At 54.6% G+C, this 18198-nt stretch overlaps 7 protein-coding genes across 7 annotated transcripts; 6 read left to right on the forward strand and 1 right to left on the reverse strand.

The window, feature by feature from the left end:
* Positions 1-611: 611 nt before the first annotated feature.
* On the reverse strand, positions 612-2766 carry BO70DRAFT_338820 (putative MFS phospholipid transporter (Git1); the record flags this gene model as incomplete). Its single annotated transcript, XM_025541220.1, has 6 exons — positions 612-1069; positions 1135-1405; positions 1455-1765; positions 1818-1836; positions 1896-2494; positions 2593-2766. 6 exons carry the CDS (start codon positions 2764-2766, stop codon positions 977-979), a joined length of 1467 nt encoding a protein of 488 aa, XP_025398248.1. The 3' UTR covers positions 612-976.
* A 1634-nt stretch (positions 2767-4400) lies between these two features.
* On the forward strand, positions 4401-6577 carry BO70DRAFT_338823 (proteasome regulatory particle lid subunit RPN7). Its single transcript, XM_025541221.1, has 3 exons — positions 4401-4955; positions 5053-5876; positions 5929-6577. Exons 1-3 carry the CDS (start codon positions 4506-4508, stop codon positions 6119-6121), a joined length of 1467 nt encoding a protein of 488 aa, XP_025398249.1. The 5' UTR covers positions 4401-4505; the 3' UTR covers positions 6122-6577.
* A 574-nt stretch (positions 6578-7151) lies between these two features.
* BO70DRAFT_363188 (putative alanine aminotransferase) lies at positions 7152-9125 on the forward strand. Its single transcript, XM_025543502.1, has 2 exons — positions 7152-8624; positions 8680-9125. The coding sequence occupies exons 1-2, from the start codon at positions 7392-7394 to the stop codon at positions 8932-8934; spliced, it is 1488 nt and encodes a 495-aa protein (XP_025398250.1). The 5' UTR covers positions 7152-7391; the 3' UTR covers positions 8935-9125.
* A 246-nt stretch (positions 9126-9371) lies between these two features.
* BO70DRAFT_317142 (Smr domain protein) lies at positions 9372-11482 on the forward strand. The gene is made up of 2 exons (XM_025540373.1): positions 9372-9514; positions 9618-11482. Exons 1-2 carry the CDS (start codon positions 9485-9487, stop codon positions 11271-11273), a joined length of 1686 nt encoding a protein of 561 aa, XP_025398251.1. The 5' UTR covers positions 9372-9484; the 3' UTR covers positions 11274-11482.
* Positions 11483-11854: 372 nt separating this feature from the next.
* On the forward strand, positions 11855-12593 carry BO70DRAFT_363190 (peptide-methionine (R)-S-oxide reductase). The gene is made up of 2 exons (XM_025543503.1): positions 11855-11994; positions 12084-12593. Exons 1-2 carry the CDS (start codon positions 11940-11942, stop codon positions 12452-12454), a joined length of 426 nt encoding a protein of 141 aa, XP_025398252.1. The 5' UTR covers positions 11855-11939; the 3' UTR covers positions 12455-12593.
* Positions 12594-12809: 216 nt separating this feature from the next.
* On the forward strand, positions 12810-15119 carry BO70DRAFT_363191 (stromal membrane-associated protein). The gene is made up of 5 exons (XM_025543504.1): positions 12810-12987; positions 13116-13284; positions 13351-13395; positions 13466-13568; positions 13626-15119. Exons 1-5 carry the CDS (start codon positions 12879-12881, stop codon positions 14904-14906), a joined length of 1707 nt encoding a protein of 568 aa, XP_025398253.1. The 5' UTR covers positions 12810-12878; the 3' UTR covers positions 14907-15119.
* Positions 15120-15414: 295 nt separating this feature from the next.
* Positions 15415-18092, forward strand: BO70DRAFT_430218 (Zn(II)2Cys6 transcription factor). Its single transcript, XM_025548142.1, has 3 exons — positions 15415-16035; positions 16098-16565; positions 16619-18092. The coding sequence occupies exons 1-3, from the start codon at positions 15520-15522 to the stop codon at positions 17906-17908; spliced, it is 2274 nt and encodes a 757-aa protein (XP_025398254.1). The 5' UTR covers positions 15415-15519; the 3' UTR covers positions 17909-18092.
* Positions 18093-18198: the final 106 nt, after the last annotated feature.

Here is an 18198-nt window from a genome sequence, read left to right on the forward strand (position 1 = left end):
GCCAATAACGCGAGACCTAGTCGGCATATGGCGCAGGCAGTATTGAACTTGGCTGTCAGGTGAAGGCTAGGTTGGTCTGTGTTCGGTGCAGAAGTAGCAGCTAGATAGGTAGAGATCTGAAAAGGGGGGGGGGGCATTGGTGGCTATCCACGCTGCATGGGTGCCAAAGAACACCAAGCCTCGCCTGCAACATCCCAGGCAACATGGGTCTCTGCAGCTGTTGAAACCGCGAAGGTGGGTATGTGCAGCACGGAAGTTATGGTGCAGGAAGTTGAAGAATCCGGCGAGACTCGAGCGGCTGAGGATTCGCTGCGGGTAGCCGTCAACCTGGTTGCCTGAACCCGAGGGCTGCAAGGAGACCGTCCAGGCTGCCACACGAAACGCGGCAGTTGACGTGTCAGGCCCTTGATCGGACCTGTGGCAGGAAGGGGGGGAAGGAGGCGAAGAGATTACAAATTGGCCGAGGGAAACAAGGGCAGGAAAAAGGTACCTCTCCCAGCCTATCCAAAAATAAGTGCCCGCATCACGCACGGTCTCCGTGCATACGGTAGGCATCGGTCTTTCCACAATACAGATTTAACTTTACCGACTGGTTGGTCATCAAAATCATTGCTGGACATTGTAAGGCTCTTCTAGACTTATCTACGGAGTACAAATAAGAAGCTAAACATGACAATCGTCATCTGATCTGTGATAGCAAAATCTCCGCCGTGAGGGATCTTCAGGTGGAAAGGGATCTCACAATCGCGCTTCTGGGCTAAACTTTTCGGGCTATCGTCTGGGGTTTCTGGGCTTTCATTCGCGCTGGGGATTTGGTTTTCATCAAGGGCCGCGTTAGTGGTCGATCATGCTGCTAGGGCTCTCGTATCGGTAATCGGAGGGCTGTCGGATAGGGATGTCGCTCGGGTCAAGGAGGGGCTGGCGCTAGATGGGCATTGCTGGCGAGGTTGAGCGCACGGGCTGCAAGAGATGATAACTATTGCTCGTCGGGATTGCCCATGGTGGACGTGTCATATCCATGGGTCTCGAGGTAAGCACGGAACTTTGCATCTTCATGCGTAATGGTATCCTAGAGGGAACCGTTAGCTGCGGTTTCACCAAATTTCCACGGGAAGGCCTGGTGGTAAGCCATACCTGTCCGATGTTTGGCAGGAGGAAGAAGGCCAATGCAGCACTGAGTATGCACAGCGAACTGGAGACGAAAAAGGGATCCTGGCCGGCCCGGACCTTGTTCGGGGCATTGTCCTGAATGATTGGAATCACATATGTTCCCACAAAGGCCCCTATCTTGCCGGCTGCTGCAGCTATAGCGTAGAACTGGCCTCTAACGGAAGTTGCGCTGCTCTTGGCACAGCAAAGGCCGATGTTATCACCAGGGCCGAATTCACCAAGGCTCGAGAAGATGCTATAACTGTGTTAGTAAACAGACAAGAATGGTGGGGTGTATGGCTTACCCAAATACCACAACAAACCCTGCGACATTCTTTGCTGTTGAAAGATACGCATAGCAGCCAGACATGATGAATCCAACAATACCTTGTAGGAGGACGCCAAGAGCCAAGGTGTTGCGCGGCCCCAGCCAGTCACTCGCTAGGGCGCCCAGAAAGGAACCCGGGATGTAAAATGAATATGTTAGGGTGGTCCAGCCGAAGCTTTTCCAGAGAGGAGCATTGTCCCCCAAAATAATAGCGATCCAGTCAGACGAGTAGATGCTGAATGAATACGAAGAGAAATCATAGAGAAACCAGATAAGTGAGCACACAAGCTATCCGTCATTAGCCATGGTTAATACATTCAATTGGCAAAGAGATACTAACCAGACGCTTCCAATAGAACCTGTGGGAATAATTTAGCATATACGCTGACGATAAAGAGGCAAGCAAGATAGAACTAACTTGAGAATCAACCAAAGGGGAAATTTGTGCATGCGCTCCCGACTGAACTCCTCGGGTTCTTCCAACTTCAATCGCAGATAGATCAGACTGAGCGGGGGAATAACGCCGAGTCCCAATCCAATACGCCAGACTGCATGCAAATGCTTCTCAGTGAAAATCAAGACCAAGATCATTGAGACCAGTGCGGAGACAACATAGGCGAAGTCAATTTGGAAGTTGGTGAACATCACGAACCACCGATTGCGATGCCCCTGCTTTAGCTCTCCAGTGTTTTCGGCTGCTGCAACAGATCCTGCAGGGTATTCGCCGCCAATTCCGATGCCCAGGAAGAACCGATAGGCAGTAAGAGCAGCGAACAATCCATAATGACTGTTATGATATCCGTACGCACCAGCACATAAGGCGGCAAAGAGGAATAATATCAGTGTGGAAATCATGAGAGACCATTTTCGCGACCAATGATCACTTGTGTATCCGAATATAAGCATGCCCACGACTGTGCCGGCAAAGGTGATGGAAGAGACATTCTGACTCGCGGGAGAGTCGGCATATTCTTTGGGGTAGAGCCTCTTGAGGATGGTATTGACGGGACCAATGATCTGAAGCGGGTAAAGGTTATTAACAGCTCACGGTAACATCAAAGTTGGGGTACAGAAGGTGGTAGGCCATAATAGGTTTCAAGATGGAGGGAACGTACACCATTGAGATACCCATCGGAAAAAAGACCAGCACCACAAGCAATGGTAGGCCAACTACGTTCCCAGCGACCTTTGAGTTGTGCGTTTGCACCCAAAGCCTCTGCTTCAAGAGAGGTTGAGTCCTTCTCAGATGGTAACACTCCCTTAGACTCAACATCCGCTCTGGGCTCCATTGCGACCGCTTTGCTGTCAGACCTCACAATTGCAATGTGGGTAAAAGTGGGGGAGAGGAAATATATGCCGCACAAGTGTTGCAGGACCCAACTGATAGTCAGCAGAAGGAGGTGCGAGGACAACGCAGGGAAGGAAGTCCGTCACTCCGGAGGTTGTGCCTCCTACTTATAGTATCGGTCACGATGATATAATAAACAAGAAGAAATCAGGGAATGGATCCCCGAAGGCGAGAGAAACACGGGAGGGCCATCGGGGAGCCGGTGTGAAGCACATGCCCGATTTCCTGATTGATCCATGTCTTCCCAGGACCAGGGAGCGAAGGGAGTTAGTGTAGTGGTAGTTTGAACTGATCCAGGCGAGGTTGGTAGTATGGCCCCTCCCGTCGCAGCCTTAGCGCCTTCCCACCGCCGTGGAGTGGAGCCTTCAGTGTAGTTCAGTTGCTGATTCCCCGTCTTCGGCTGCAAGAGCGACGCTGCGCTAGGCAACATTCGGGCTGGGCCACCCCATACTCCGCGGTCCGCATCTTGTTATTCGCCGAGTCCAAATCTTTGATTTGACCTGGTTGAATCCTTTTGTCTCTGCATTTTGTTCTTGGCACCATTCCACACAATGGCTGGTTACAACGATGAATGTACGACTGACCTAGTACAGAGTACGGAGTACTCACATCTTGTACACCATATCTCATAGCATGACTTGAGTTGCAAATATCAGAAGGCAGAGAGTCGTGCAAGGGTGCAGGCAGAGCCATCACAAGCATGGTGTTGTGAGTGACCGCAGGACATAATGAATCTCTCTAGGTGGGCCGCTGATATACAAGGTTCGGAGTATCCCGTGGTAATCTCCCAGAGCAAATCCATTGATAAAGCATTCAGTTTTCATTTCGTAATACACCGCTCTCAGTGCAATCCAACGATAGACATCTGAAGTGGTATTCCGCCAGCTTCGATGAGCATCATCCTTTCACAACATTACTGGATTTCGCGCTACATGATGACCTCATGGGTGCCATAGAAACACAGAATTGCAGGCATGTTCAATATCGGGCCTCCAGGATTGAGGGTTGACTAAAGTTCTGATCATGCCATTGGCTGCTGCAGGCCCTTGGCTTGCTCTGCGCCAATCTCGACGCGATAAGAGGCTTAAGCCCGGAGGAACCGGGATATTCGACACTTGTTTATAGATTGCTGGATCCGGTACTCGGTACTGCAACCACCTGAGCTACCAATCTAATAACAAGTGGCACACCATACCGCCACGCTGCTCTCCGTGGCGGAAAATATCCTGTGTTGGTCTCACTCTCACTGGGTATGCCCGGCCGAGTCAAAAGAACCCTGGAGAATGTAAGTAGGCACTATTTCGTGTAATATTGATGGTTGCACTCTTGAGGGCATAGAATCCACTTAAAGTTCCCGTCGATTAGCTTAAGCGACCGTTGGGTAACAGTGAGAGAATAAATCGACCTCAGAGTTCATGGTGTGTCAGAATAAAAGGATGCTCATTCGGAGCGGTTGGATTGGTAAGGCGGGCGTTTAAAACCGGGAAGACATCTCGGCGGCGGAACAACCTTTCCCCAGCTGAGCTCGGGTCAGCTACGCTTCATACGTGATGTATCTGCCTCATCCATCATCCTCTGCTCACGAACCTCTCAACCTTCCGTCCCGTTTTAGCCTTATTACCTCCTCACTCTTGTAATCAATACTTCTTCAACCACTTGCCCCTCCCCCCCGTCGCCAGAATGGGGTCCGATCCGCAGTACATAAAGTACCCCAACCTCGCCCTCGCCCAACATGTCTTCAACCTCTCCAACCCAGCATGCCCCCAAGTCGTGCGCCAGACATCATTGAAGAAGCTCCAAGATGTCATATCTGAGAACAAGATGGCCCCGTTCTACCGTCACCTCGCACATCCCGTCGAAGGCATCCTGAACCACTCTGGCGAAGGCGTTCCCGTTCAGGCCCCGGGCAAGTCCCTGCTTACCTCGAATATGTTGGCTTCGCGGAAGTCACCTCAGAAGATCGATTTCCCTTGGGACGAAGCGTTGTACCAGTCACTAGTAGAGAATAACCGGAAGGAGCTGGATGCGTTCCAGAAGGAGGAAGATGAGGCGGAGGAGGCCGCCGGGGAAACCGAGGTCCTGGCCGCACGGGGGAAGCGCGCTGAATTCTGGGCACGGGTAGGCGATAAGGTATGTCTGGACAAGCTGCGAATATGAGAGTCCTAGGATTACTAGGGTTATGTCACTCCTCGATGCCCGATATGCTGATATTAGAATCTACCGACAGGACAAAGCTATTGAATCCTACGAAGCCCTCCTCGAGAAGACGTCATTCCTCGGGACCAAGATCGATCTGATGCTGGCGATGATCCGGATTGGCCTCTTTTTTGGAGATACTTTGTCTGTGAAGAAGAACATTGAACGGGCAAACACCCTCATCGAGAGTGGCGGTGATTGGGATCGGAGGAATCGCCTGAAGGCCTACAAGGGGCTACACCTGCTCACTATCCGCTCTTACAGCCTCGCTGCTCCCCTGCTCCTCGACAGTCTGTCCACCTTCACCAGCTACGAACTGTGCAGCTACTCGTCCTTGGTTATCTTTTCGATCCTTGCGGGTTCGTTATCTCTGAAGCGGGTTGATTTCAAGGCTAAGGTCGTGGACGCGCCTGAGATCAAGGCCATCCTTGGACCCGGAGAGGACCGGCTGGCCGCTCTGACCGGCGAGGTCTCCTCTGGACCGGGCGCCCAGGATGAGGAAATGAAGGATGCTACTGTTTCCAAGACCACGCCCTCTGCGGCAACCACCATTGTTAACCTGACCACTTTCGCCGGCTCCGGTGTCCAGGCCGAAACAGAGTTACCCGTGGACTTTTCCCCCCTCGCCAATCTGGTGGACAGTCTGTACACCGGTAACTACCGGACCTTCTTTGTGTCGCTGGCGGCGGTGGAGGATAACTTCCTCAACCAGGACCGTTACTTGCACGAGCACCGCGCGTGGTTTGTGCGGGAGATGAGACTACGGGCATACCAGCAACTGCTCCAGAGTTACCGCGTCGTCGGCCTGAACAGCATGGCCAGCGACTTCGGAGTCACTGTAGACTACTTGGATCGGTAAGTCTGCACTCAGGCAATCCTACACGACCGCATCAACTAACAGTCACAGGGATCTTGCCAAGTTCATTGCCAGCAACCGGATTGCATGCACCATCGACCGTGTGAACGGTATTATCGAGACGAACCGACCGGATGATAAGAACAAGCAATACGCGGATGTGGTGAAGCATGGCGATGCTCTGATCACGAAGCTGCAAAAGTATGGTCAGGCCGTGCGGTTGCGAGGAAGCGAACGGAGCTAGAGTGACGATGGGAACGGACGCCAGACATGGTCTGATCTGAACTCATCACGTGGTTCATGATCTTCTAGATGAGAAACCTTAGTGATTTAACCATCATTTCCCCCTGTTCACCATGAACCCCTTGCGAGCGCCACAGTAAGCGCTGCTGTATCATACGTCTAATGAGCGAAGAGAACATGACCTCGACGACTTCGGTGATAAGATCAATCAATCGGCAAGAGGGGATGGAGGGCCAACCGTAGTGCTACCGGTTATTCTAGTGGCTGGCTACCTGGCACAGCGCTAGCTCGTAGGGTCGGTGTAGCACTCCGGAACTGACCTGGCCTGGGCGAGCCGAAGATATCGGGAGGGCCCGGAGATCGTACGGGATGACCAGGTCACATGACCACCAGGCACCATCCGGTGTTATGATGGATCGACCAGGGTTGGTTGGTTGCCTTCTCGCTGCACAGCTACGGAGTACCTTTGAACGATCGATTCTCTTCCCAGCAAACCCCCACCATCATTACTATCCATCTGCTCGTAGGATACTCTACTTCACTTCTAGACACACCGCATCCATGTAAACACTGGCCTTCGGGCCTCATCCCGCGCGGGGAGCGCTGAGTCATCCACTCACCGCCCGGTGGGAATTCTCCCGCGTCGTTTTTTTCCTCCGTTGGGATCTGCTTTCCGGGCTTCGATTCAGGGAACGAGAGGTCTTCTTCTGTTGGCTGTCAGACTCGTCATTTCTGCCCTTCAATCAGAAGTCCCTTGCGAGTCCTCCGCTTGCCCCCACGGTGGAGAACGTCTGACTGTGCAATTGGCCGGTTTTGGAGCGCCAGGAAGCCAACTGAACTAACATCATGACCTGGCAATTTAAGCTCGCCTCCCATCTGCGGGCATCTCCGCTAAGATGCGCGGTTTCCCGGCCGAATGGGGCCCTCAGGCTATCGTGCCACCAGAATGGCTCGCGCCATCTCTCCTCCAGGGCAGGCCTACCCGCCGCTGGCTTACTGAGGGGTGAGTCCTTTTTATGCCCCCTACCCCTCCCGTGTCTCGAGCTGGGCCAATCTTCGGGTCCAGTCGCCGGCCTGTCATTGGATGTGCCCCCCCCCGCGTATGCTGCGGTGTCAGACGCCCACGCCGCCCATCCTGTGACATCCGGTGCCCCGTATGCTTGCCTACAAAATGGCCTGCTCCGCCTTTCGGACGCATCGACTGTTCCTGCTGCATAGGGCAAGTGTTGACGCAGAATAGCTGACCGTATCCCACCATCACAGAGTCCACCATGACCGTCACCCTCCCCAGCAGACGCACCCTGGCCACCTCCGCCGAGCGTCGCTTGAACCTCGACAACATCAACCCCCACGTCAAGGCTGCCAAATATGCCGTCCGTGGTGAGCTGGCTGTCAAGGCGGAGGAATACCGTGTGAGGCTGTCCGAGGGAGACAAGTCGTTGCCCTTCGACAGCGTCATCTTCGCCAACATCGGCAACCCGCAGCAGCTGGACCAGAAGCCCATCAGCTTCTTCCGTCAAGTCCTCAGTCTTCTCGAGAACACCGCCTTGCTCGAGCACCCCGAGGCTCTCCGCACCACATTCGGCTACCAGCAGGATGTCATTGACCGGGCCAAGGTCCTGCTTGCCGATGTCCAGAGCGTTGGTGCCTACAGTCACAGTCAGGGTGCTCCCGTCATCCGTAACAGCGTGGCCAAGTTCATCGAGGAGCGTGATGGATTCTCCGCCAACCCCCAGGACCTCTACTTGACCGGCGGTGCCTCTTCTGGTGTGAGCACCCTGCTGAACATCATCTGCGACGGCCCCAGTGCTGGTGTTCTCGTCCCCATCCCCCAATACCCTCTGTACACCGCCACCCTGTCTCTCCTGAACGCCCAGTGCGTTCCTTACAACCTGGAAGAGGAGAAGGCCTGGGGTACCGATGTGAACGCTATCCGTGAGAACCTCAGTCGGGCCAAGGCTGCTGGTACCGATGTCCGTGCCATTGTCGTCATCAACCCCGGCAACCCGACCGGTGCTTCTCTCAGCGCCGAGGACATCAAGGGCGTGCTCGACCTTGCTGCGGAGGAGAAGCTGGTGGTGATCGCCGACGAGGTGTACCAGACCAACGTCTTCACGGGCGAATTCATCTCCTTCAAGAAGAGACTCCGTCAGCTTCAGCAGGAAGTGTCCGGCAAGTACGACAACGTGGAGCTGGTCTCCCTACACAGTGTGTCTAAGGGCATGGTTGGTGAGTGCGGTCACCGTGGTGGCTACTTCGAACTGGTTGGTTTCGACCCGGAGGTCGCCGCCCAGGTTTACAAGTACGTCAGCATCATGCTCTGCCCGCCGGTTATCGGGCAGTGCTTGGTTGAGCTGATGGTGAACCCTCCCAAGGAGGGCGCACCCAGCCACGAGCTGTACCAGAAGGAATACAACGGTATTCGGGATGGCCTGCGCAAGCGCGCCTTTGCCCTCTACGAGGCATTCCAGCGCATGGAGGGCGTTGAATGCCAGGAGCCCCAGGTGAGCCACCTCATTTCCCGCTATCTGCTTTGGATTGTTTGCTAACAATGGTTAGGGCGCCATGTACCTCTTCCCCACCATCACTCTGCCCGCCAAGGCTATCGAGGCCGCCAAGGCTGAGAACCGTGCGGCTGATGAGTTCTACTGCCTGCGCCTCCTCGACGCCACCGGTGTCTGTGTTGTCCCCGGTTCTGGTTTCGGCCAGAAGGAGAACACTCTGCACTTCCGTACGACCTTCCTTGCTCCTGGAACGGACTGGGTTGAGCGTATTGTGAAGTTCCACTCCGAGTTCATGGCCAAGTACAACTAGAAGAGGCAGCCGGTGTATACAGCATGCATGTGTTATGAAGATATAGAGTTATACCATTCTGTACATTGTTGACAGACCAGAGAATTTTACTAGACACCTATCGTTGGTTAATTTATGAAGACTACCTGGATATGAGGTGACTGTTTGTGCATATGTATATCCAGGTCCTATTACTATCAAGTACTAAGCGCAAAACACCTACCTGATAGGGATGGCGTATGATTAAACTGGTTCCTCCCTAGTCTAAATCAAATTCCCGACCGCCTCAAAGGGTTAGAACGGATAAACCAGCCCAGAGTCTCTGCCTCTGATTGCACGTGCCAGAAGAAGTATACGGCATATCACATGACAGGGTGACATTGCCGTCGGATTATGTCATCGGGCGGAGCCAACCCCGCGCCCACGGAGATGAGAGTTGCCAGGCAGGCTCTCCACAACAAAATATTCACGACGGGTTTCGTGTTGCAGACAAGCACCAGACTCCCAGTTGCTTACCAAGGAATGCTTAGCAAACCAGTCATTTCTTTGCTTCCTATTGTTGGCTTTGAACATGGGTGATACAGTGGAAGATCCACTCCAGGTTAGCCGTCTTCTGATTGTGCGGTCACTTGCCAGCACATGCTATGACGCAGTTTTTTCGAGATGTGAATAGCTAGCTGATCTTGGGATTGAATTTACTCTAGGACCTGGAAAAAACGTACTGTCCTCCTCTAGACCCTGCCTTGCTTACCGCCATTGCATTCGATTATGACCTTAGAGACTCTACACAACTTCAGCAGCTTCGCGACACCCTTGATGCCCTTAGATTGTCCGCTTGGGAGCAAGAGGATCTACCATTTGACCCCTCCGGCACGTCCGGACTGAGTCCAGACAACAATGCGGAGCTCGATGGCATCTTATCAGAGAGCAGTGGATCCCAGAGTACCACAGTGCGGTCACACGAAACAGATCTCAGTAGTCTCACATCTGGCTTCTCTGGTATCGGGCTGGGTGATAAAAGCGCACATGGCAAGAATAAAGGTGGCGCGAAATCATTTGATCATGTGTCGTACATTATTAGTGAGGATGGGTCTATGCGTCTGTCCGGGGCAAATGAAGATGACAAAATCAGTTACTTGACCGAGATGTTTCCCTCGGTGGACCGCTTTACTGTCCAACACACCCTGCAGAAGTCTAATGGGGATATCGATCGCTCTATGGATGTCTTGCTGAACCTTACCTTCTTCGATGAGCAGCCGACTGACGAGGACGGAGCCAAGGTCTTTGTTCCTAAAGGCATTGACGGCTTCGGAGATGGCCCCGGAGACGCTGGAAAGAAGAAAGGACGCAAGCGCAAGAACAAGAATGGTCGGAAGCAGGATATTTCGTCACCTCTAAGCTCTGTGTCATATTTGGATGAGACACCTACTCTAAACAAATGGGATGCTGCCGAAAAGGATGTTGATTTCATCCATGCTAGAACTTCACCCATCTTGAAGAAAGAGACGGTCCGCTCGACTTACCATGCGAATGGAGCTTCACTACCAGGGGCGATTCAGGCCCTTGCCTCCGCACATGCGCCGAAGAGTGAATTGGCCATTGCTGAAAATCCAGTTATGGTTACGCAAATCGCTGAGCTCACGCAGGAGTTCGGCTCTGTCCCACCGGTTACATTTGCCGGTCTACTTCAGGTCACTAGGGGCTCAGTTTCGGCTGCTAATGAGCTGGCAGCTGCTATGTTAACTGCTCCTGTGGCGTCCTCAGTGTCCGAGTTGATCAAGATCACGGCATCACCTCTATCTCTGGACCTTGAAGACGAGGAGGTACGCCCAAAACGGACTGCAGATGTGCCAGTCACCCGAGACCTTGATCGAGCACGAAGTGCAGCAGGCCTACACTTCACAGCTGGCGCAGAAGCATTGTCGAAAGCATCGCTAGCGTACAGACGCGGCAAGTCGGATCGATTGATGGGGGGTGCGGCCGCGTACTATTCGGCGGTCGGACGAGACCATATGGAGCGCGCCAGGCGCAATGCAGCTGCGGCCGCCGACGCCTTGGTGGACACACAGTCTACTTCGAGCATGTTGGATCTACACGGAGTGTCCGTGCAAGATGCGGTCCGGATCGCTAGCGCACGGGTGTCAGAGTGGTGGGAGTCTTTGGGCGACGCCAAATACATGCGAGGAGGTGGGGATCCAGTCCGCGGGGGCTATCGCATTGTCACTGGCCTCGGAAGGCACAGTCACGACGGGACGTCCCGCTTAGGGCCGGCCGTGGGGAAGATGCTCGCCCGAGAGGGCTGGCGGGTAGAAGTTGGCGAAGGTGTTTTGACGGTCGTTGGCGTTGTTAAACGTCGTTGACTTGCACTGCGATGGTTGTTCTGGCGATTTCTCGTCTCTTCGGTTCAGCGTTTGATATACTCGAGATACCCTGGGGCGTTTTTACCATGCGGGCATCTTTGGTTGAAGGGCGTCATGTGGCCAACATATGTCGTACATACATACATACATGCTTACGTGTTTGGTATCTACATATACACTTTATTTTATCCAAGAAGAGGGGAGTTGGCAGTTAAGCTCAGAATTGTTGCGAAATCCTGATCCTCAACCCAACACTCCGTAGTTACATGGTAGGTAACTAGTTCCTCGGTTCGGATGACGTAAAAGCCTCAGGCAAATCGGCGGAGATCCGGCGGCGACAACGACAGCTCTGAAGAGTCTCAAGCTCGCGTCATTTTCTCTATTCCTCCGTCATTCAATCTTTCCCAACAAAGATCGCGACCGGCGCATACAAATCCATAACCTTCACACCCGAACAACCCGATGCGCTCCCAGAGTCTCACCTCCACCCTCCGCATCTTCGCCTTACCCCTCCGATCCCCCTCCACCACCACCCGGCCCTTCAACCGACCACCTCTTCCCATCTCCGGCGCAACAGTCCTCAAAGCCGCCCCAGCCATCCCCTTTCTCAGCTCCTTCTTCGGATCCAGCGCAAAGCCCGACTCCCAGAACACCAAAACCCCCAACATGTCGTACCCCGACCAGCGGAGTGAAGATGCGTGGCAAGCCGTCCTAAGCCCAGGTATGCAACGCACCTCATTCCCCCCCTCACATCCCAACCTCCAAAAACTCAGCTTAATTTAACCTCTCCACCTTCCCACACGAAAACAGAACAATTCCGCATCCTCCGCCAAAAAGGAACCGAACGACCAGGCACGGGCGAATACGATTCTCATTACCCCTCGCAGGGAGTCTACAACTGCGCGGGCTGCAACGCGCCGATCTACAAGGCATCGCACAAGTTCAAGTCCGGGTGTGGATGGCCGGCATACTTCGATTCCATCCCGGGGGCGGTGACGAGACATACAGATAGCTCGTTTGGGATGGAGCGCACGGAGATCGTGTGTAGTAACTGTGGGGGACATTTGGGTCATGTGTTCAAGGGGGAGGGTTATAAGACGCCGACGGATGAGAGACATTGTGTCAATAGTGTGAGTTTGCGGTTTACGGAGGATGGAGGGGAGGGGAAGGCTGGTATCTAGTGACATATTATGGAAAAGTAGGGTAGATAAAGGGGTGAGTGGTGGTTTGATATGGATCTTCGGTGTGAGGTGGGGTGTATACTGTGTATGTAGGTAAGGGCCTATAAAATAGCTATTAGATGAAGCATGAGGAAATGAGGTTTTGATTGACAGTATGACGAGTCCGACGTGCTATGATCTCCATCCCGAGGATCCCTAATCGAAATGGCCGCAATCAACATCAAACCCGCTGCAGGCCGAGCACGTGCCCGTTGCGTCCGCCGGCGTCGGGCATCCACCGCCTTGCTGCCTCAGGCCCCCAGGACACCGCAACCCGCCACTTGGAGGCCCATTGACGTCCCCGTTCCAACTCCCCTTTCGGCTCCTTTCTTGCTCTCTGATTGCATTCCCTAGTTTTTCTACTAGCACTGCGCCCTTATCTGTGATGTCTCGACGTGCCACGCCGTCCCAAGCGGCTCAGAACCAGCAGGTCATCAAGAGCCTGCTGAAACTCGACCAGAACAAGACATGTGCCGATTGCAAGCGCAATAAGCGTGAGTGACCCCCCCCCCCGCCGCAACTTTACTTCGAGGCGGCACTGTTGCTGTTTCCGCACCACGATCGCCCCAATGGGGGTGTATGGATGTGTTGTGTAATCGCTGGCTAATTACTGTGTGTTTAGATCCACGATGGGCATCATGGAATCTCGGTATCTTCATCTGCATCCGTTGCTCGGGCATTCATAGGGGTATGGGCACCCATATCAGTCGGGTGAAGTCGGTGGACCTCGACTCGTGGACGGATGAACAGCTTCAGAGTGTCGTGAGATGGGGCAATGGACGGGCAAACAAGTGCGTCTCTTCCGCTGCGCTTCATACTTCCTGGGAGCTCTGGAACTGACTGGTTGTCCTCGGCAGGTACTGGGAAGCGAAACTCGCCGCCGGTCACGTCCCCTCGGAAGCGTAAGTGGATTAACTCCCCGCCTACTTATAAGTCCAATGGCCTTGTGTCTAATGGAAATGTTGCGGGCAGGAAAATCGAGAACTTCATTCGGACTAAGTACGAATCCAAGCGGTGGGTTATGGACGGTCCGATGCCCGATCCCTCGACCTTGGACGATGGCGATGATGATGTAGTACGTGATCGGGAATCCAACAGCGTTGATGGTAGACACTGACTCATGTCCGGGTAGCCCCTTGCGGTGGTACAGGAAAAGGCGAAGCTTGAGCGCTCTGCATCTCAACGTGTGGCGTCTCAACGCGTGGCCCCGCCCCCAAGTCAACCGGTGCATCGTCAACAACAAGCATCTATCGACCTCTTCGGTGACGATATCTCTCCTCCCGCGCGTCCCAGTACGACAGAGCCCAACACCCGGCTGCCTCCTAAACAACCACTGTCGGCTCCTCCTCCCAAGCCGGCAGCCCGTCCAGGCGATTCGTTGCTGGGGCTCGATTTCTTTGGCAGCACTCAGCCTGCCCCCAGCAGCCGGCCGGCCAGCGTCTCGTCGACCCCTGCTGGCTCAACTGGAATATCCCGGCCCGACTTGAAGCAGTCCATCCTATCGCTATACTCGAAGGCCCCTCCAGCCACGTCGCACCATGAGCGCACCACCTCTTTCGGGGATTTGACCTCTCCGGCGCCTTATTCCGCATCCTCTTCAAACATGGGCGGACTGACCGATGCTTTCAGCGGATTGACCATGCCAACAACCACCTCACCTCCGCCTCCCAAGCCGGCCGAGAAGCCCTCGCCTTTTGCCAACCTCACAAGCTTTGCCAGTATGAAGTCGACCCCGGCTGCACCCAAGGTTTCTTCGCCCACTGCGTCCGTCGGTAGTGGAGGAGGCAGTCTTTTTGATAGCCTGGCTTCTCCTACTGTACCCCCGCCCAAGCCGCAATCCCGCACCACGTCCATGTCATCCGGAGGCTTTGATGGGGGATTCAGCAGTTTTGCGTCTCCGCCGCCGCCCAAGGCCCAGTCACCCCTATCCAACGACCTGTTCGGGTTTTCCTCACCGGCCCCGGCTGCTGCGATCTCGCCCCCCCCGGCTTTCACGTCGCCCTCTCCGCAGCAGGAACTGAAGTCCGCATTCAACCTCAATCCTCCCGCACCGGCGCCTAAACCCGCAGCAAGCGTGCTTCCCCCCACCACCATCGACCCCTGGGGAGGCAATGCCTGGAGCACCCCTGACCCCACTCCTGCACCAGCCGCGCCCTCGTCTTCGATGAAGGTGCCGGATACCCTCACCGCGAATGACATTGGTGGCTGGGGTATGTCCTCTCCTGCAACCAAAGCGGCTCCGACTGTGGCGGCCGACGAAGACTTCGGCGGATGGGCCAGCGCGGCACCGATTCCTCCGGCTCCTAGCACCTCGAGGACGGCCGCCAGTACGACGAACAACACGGGGGCTCCATCCAAATCGGCAGGCGGGTTTGGTGGATCCGATGATCTGTTCTCCAACGTTTGGGAGTAAGGCCAGGCCGTCCATGCTTCCACTCTTCCGTCTCTTTTGCACATATTTGGTGTTTATCGTCTATCTTTTAGACTTGAGCGGCAGGACACGAATGTGATTTAATCTTCCATCCATTTTCCTTCTTTCACTTCTGCAATCCTAGTCCTCAGACTGCCTTTTCTTGTTTCCCTTTTTTTTTTTTGGTATCTTGCTTCCTATCACTCCGGACTAGGGATATGGACGTCGCATTAGGGTTTGTAAAATGGGCGGGGTCACGGGTTCCTTAGCTTATGTAGTCGTCATGCCATGCGTGCCAATGTATATTGCGAATCCGAAATCGACATCATACTTGATTGTGGTGGTCGTAGAAGTAGACTCCGTAACAACCAGAAACTCGGCGGTGGATCGGCCCTCGGAGTGGGTTGGCATGCCGTGGGTCCTGAGGCACCCGTGGCCGATCTCCGTCATCGCGGGTCGTCCTCCGTATTTTGTCGGCATATCTGCATGACTCCGTAATCCACGCATCCCTCCTGCTGCCGCTCACCAACCCAACCGACTCGATCAGATGAACGATGTCCCTGCCTCAAGTCTGGATGAGTAAGCACCTAGCAACCAGCAGCTCTTCTCGCGCACCATGAATCATCACCCCAGCCCGTCCGCGGACGCAGCAGGAAACGCTGCATCCCAATCCCACTCATCCACCAAGCCCAAAGTGCGGCTCAGTTGTGAGGCATGTCGCCTCCGCAAAGTCAAGTGTGACAAGCTGAACCCTTGCACCAACTGCCAGCGTCTCGGGACCAGATGCGTCCCCGTGGAACGAGCCCGTCTACCGCGCGGCAGATCGGGAAGGCTAGCCACGGAGCGTCCTGCCGACTCCGATGTCAACCTGAAGGACCGTGTCTCGAAACTCGAGGGCATTATCCGGGATTTGGCCCGTGGGGGGAGTCAGAGCTCTGCTCGTGCGATCCTATCCGCGGCTGCTGCGTCGGAGGGGGCCGCGGAGCAGCACCAACACCAGCACCAGCACCAGCGCGAAAGCTCACGGGAACGATCGTCGGAAGGGGAGAACCCGCGCGGTGAGGGTGCTGGGCGGGCCCAGCCCCCTGATACGTATCTGGGGTCTTCGTTCTGGGCGAATTTACTGAATGAGGTGAGTTGGGCGAGTGCAGAGTGTGGTCGAGGATTTGGTTGGGTTGCTAATTGTGGGAATAGGTGCCGGATGTGCATCCGAATGAGAGGCCAGGTGATGGCAGTAGTGCTGAGAGTAGTCATCCCCGTAACTACCATCGCCTTCTCTCCATGGCTAGTGGCGTGGGCGAGTCTACCAATCGAGAGCAGCCAGGGGCTTTGCACATCCATCACCAACTGGCTCGGATCTTTGTTGAAAGAGTGGACCCTCTTTGCAAGATTCTACATAGGCCTTCACTGAAATCCTTCCTAGTTGAGGGAAAGCCTTATCTTGACTACGAGATGGGACATCTCGCTCCAAGCGCCCTCGCCTATTCGATCTACTACGCAGCGTCCTGCAGTCTGAGTGATGAGGAGAGCATGCGCGTATTCGGCATCTCCAAAGCGACGATGGTTGCGAGGTATCAAAAAGAAGCGGAATCCGCTCTGGCTCGAGCGGACTTCATCATCACAAACGACCTGACAGTGCTACAAGCCTACGTTCTCTTTCTAGTCAGTTCTACACCCTCTAACACTCCCAATACCCCCAACTCACACTCCTCAAGCTAGCCCTCCGCTCTCAAGACCAAAGCCGCCGCATGTGGACAATGCTCAGCCTGGCCCTCCGCATCGCACAAGCCTTATCTCTGCACATCCCCAACCCTCCATTCCCCGTCCGACCCTTTGAACGACAGCTCCGCCGCCGCCTCTGGCTCGCCATCGGCTTCCTCGACATTCAAGCCTCGATGGACCGCGCCTCCGAACCTATGATGCAAGCCAGCTGGCTCGAAACCCACCCCCCAGCCAACGTCAACGACATTGACCTCTCCCCCAACATGGAAGCCAACCCGCCCGACTCCCCCGGCTTCACAGACATGACCTTCACCATGATGATCCAAAAAGCGCAATACGTCACCCGCTCGCTCAACTTCTCCGACTTCACCGAACCCTCCGTCAACACCCTCGCCATCCGCCAACAACTCGTCATCGAATTCCAGCAAACCGTCTCCAGACTCCTCCGCCACTCCTCACCCGACAAAATCCCCTTCCAATGGCTCACCCGCTCCGTCGCGGAATGCACCCACGCGTCCATGCAACTCATCACCCTCCGTCCCCTTCAACGCGCCCCAAACTTCACCCCGCCCCATATCCGCAGCGAACGTCTCCTCGAATTCGCCGTCAACGTCCTCGTCACCTACCACCGTCTCCGCGCCGACCCCCGCGGCCTCACCTGGCACTGGATCAAATTTGCCTTCCCGCCCTGGCACAGTCTCGCCGTCGCTATCGCTGAGCTCTGCGTCTGCGAGGACCTCGCCCTGATGGAGAGATTCTGGGATCCTGTCGAACTCGCCTTCGATGAGTTGGCCCGTCTAGTCGCCGATACGAGTCGGGGGATGCTGTGGAGACCCATGGAGAAGATCATGGATCGGGCCCGCGTGAGACGAGCCCAATTACTCGCCGGTTCTGGTTCTGGTTCTCGTTCTGGCTCTGGCTCCGTCACTGGCCCCAGTCCCAGTTCCATCTCTGGCCCTGGCTCTATCCCCATCTCTGGTCCCAGTCCTGCTCCTGGCTCTAGCATGCCAACCTACTCGTCATCCATGGACATCGCACCCGCGCCACCGATGTCCACGCATCCCTCACCAATGGGTTTTACACCGGGCTTAGACCAAGGCCACGCGACCGTTATGGCTATCCATACACCGGAGAGCGTTGAGAGCGCGTCGGCGTGGCCGTGTGTCTGGGACGCAGTCGATTTCAACAATCCCGGGCCCGGAAACGAGATGGCCTGGACGAGTTACGAGAATTTCCTGGCGGATCTCTACGTCAATGTTGATCATCCGCTGATGTATGGGTGAGATATATATATATATATATATATAAAGATTTCAAATACGGATACCCCCCCCTCTCTCTCTCTGTGTGTGTTGTGATTACTTACTGCTGTGAGAACCTTCTCCGTTTCGAGGACGTTGTACGGACATTGTGATGATATTATGAGGATTTTGTACGAATATTAGAAGCATGTTATAAGAATATTAGAAAAATAATAACCGGATATTATAAGGACATTACAATAATAGTATTACAAGAGTATCATGAAACCATCATGAGGACAAACCATCAGCATGGCTGTGTCTAAGGCTAC

The sequence above is a fragment of the Aspergillus heteromorphus genome (assembly GCF_003184545.1).
Source record: "Aspergillus heteromorphus CBS 117.55 chromosome Unknown BO70scaffold_17, whole genome shotgun sequence".
Taxonomy (NCBI): domain Eukaryota; kingdom Fungi; phylum Ascomycota; class Eurotiomycetes; order Eurotiales; family Aspergillaceae; genus Aspergillus; species Aspergillus heteromorphus.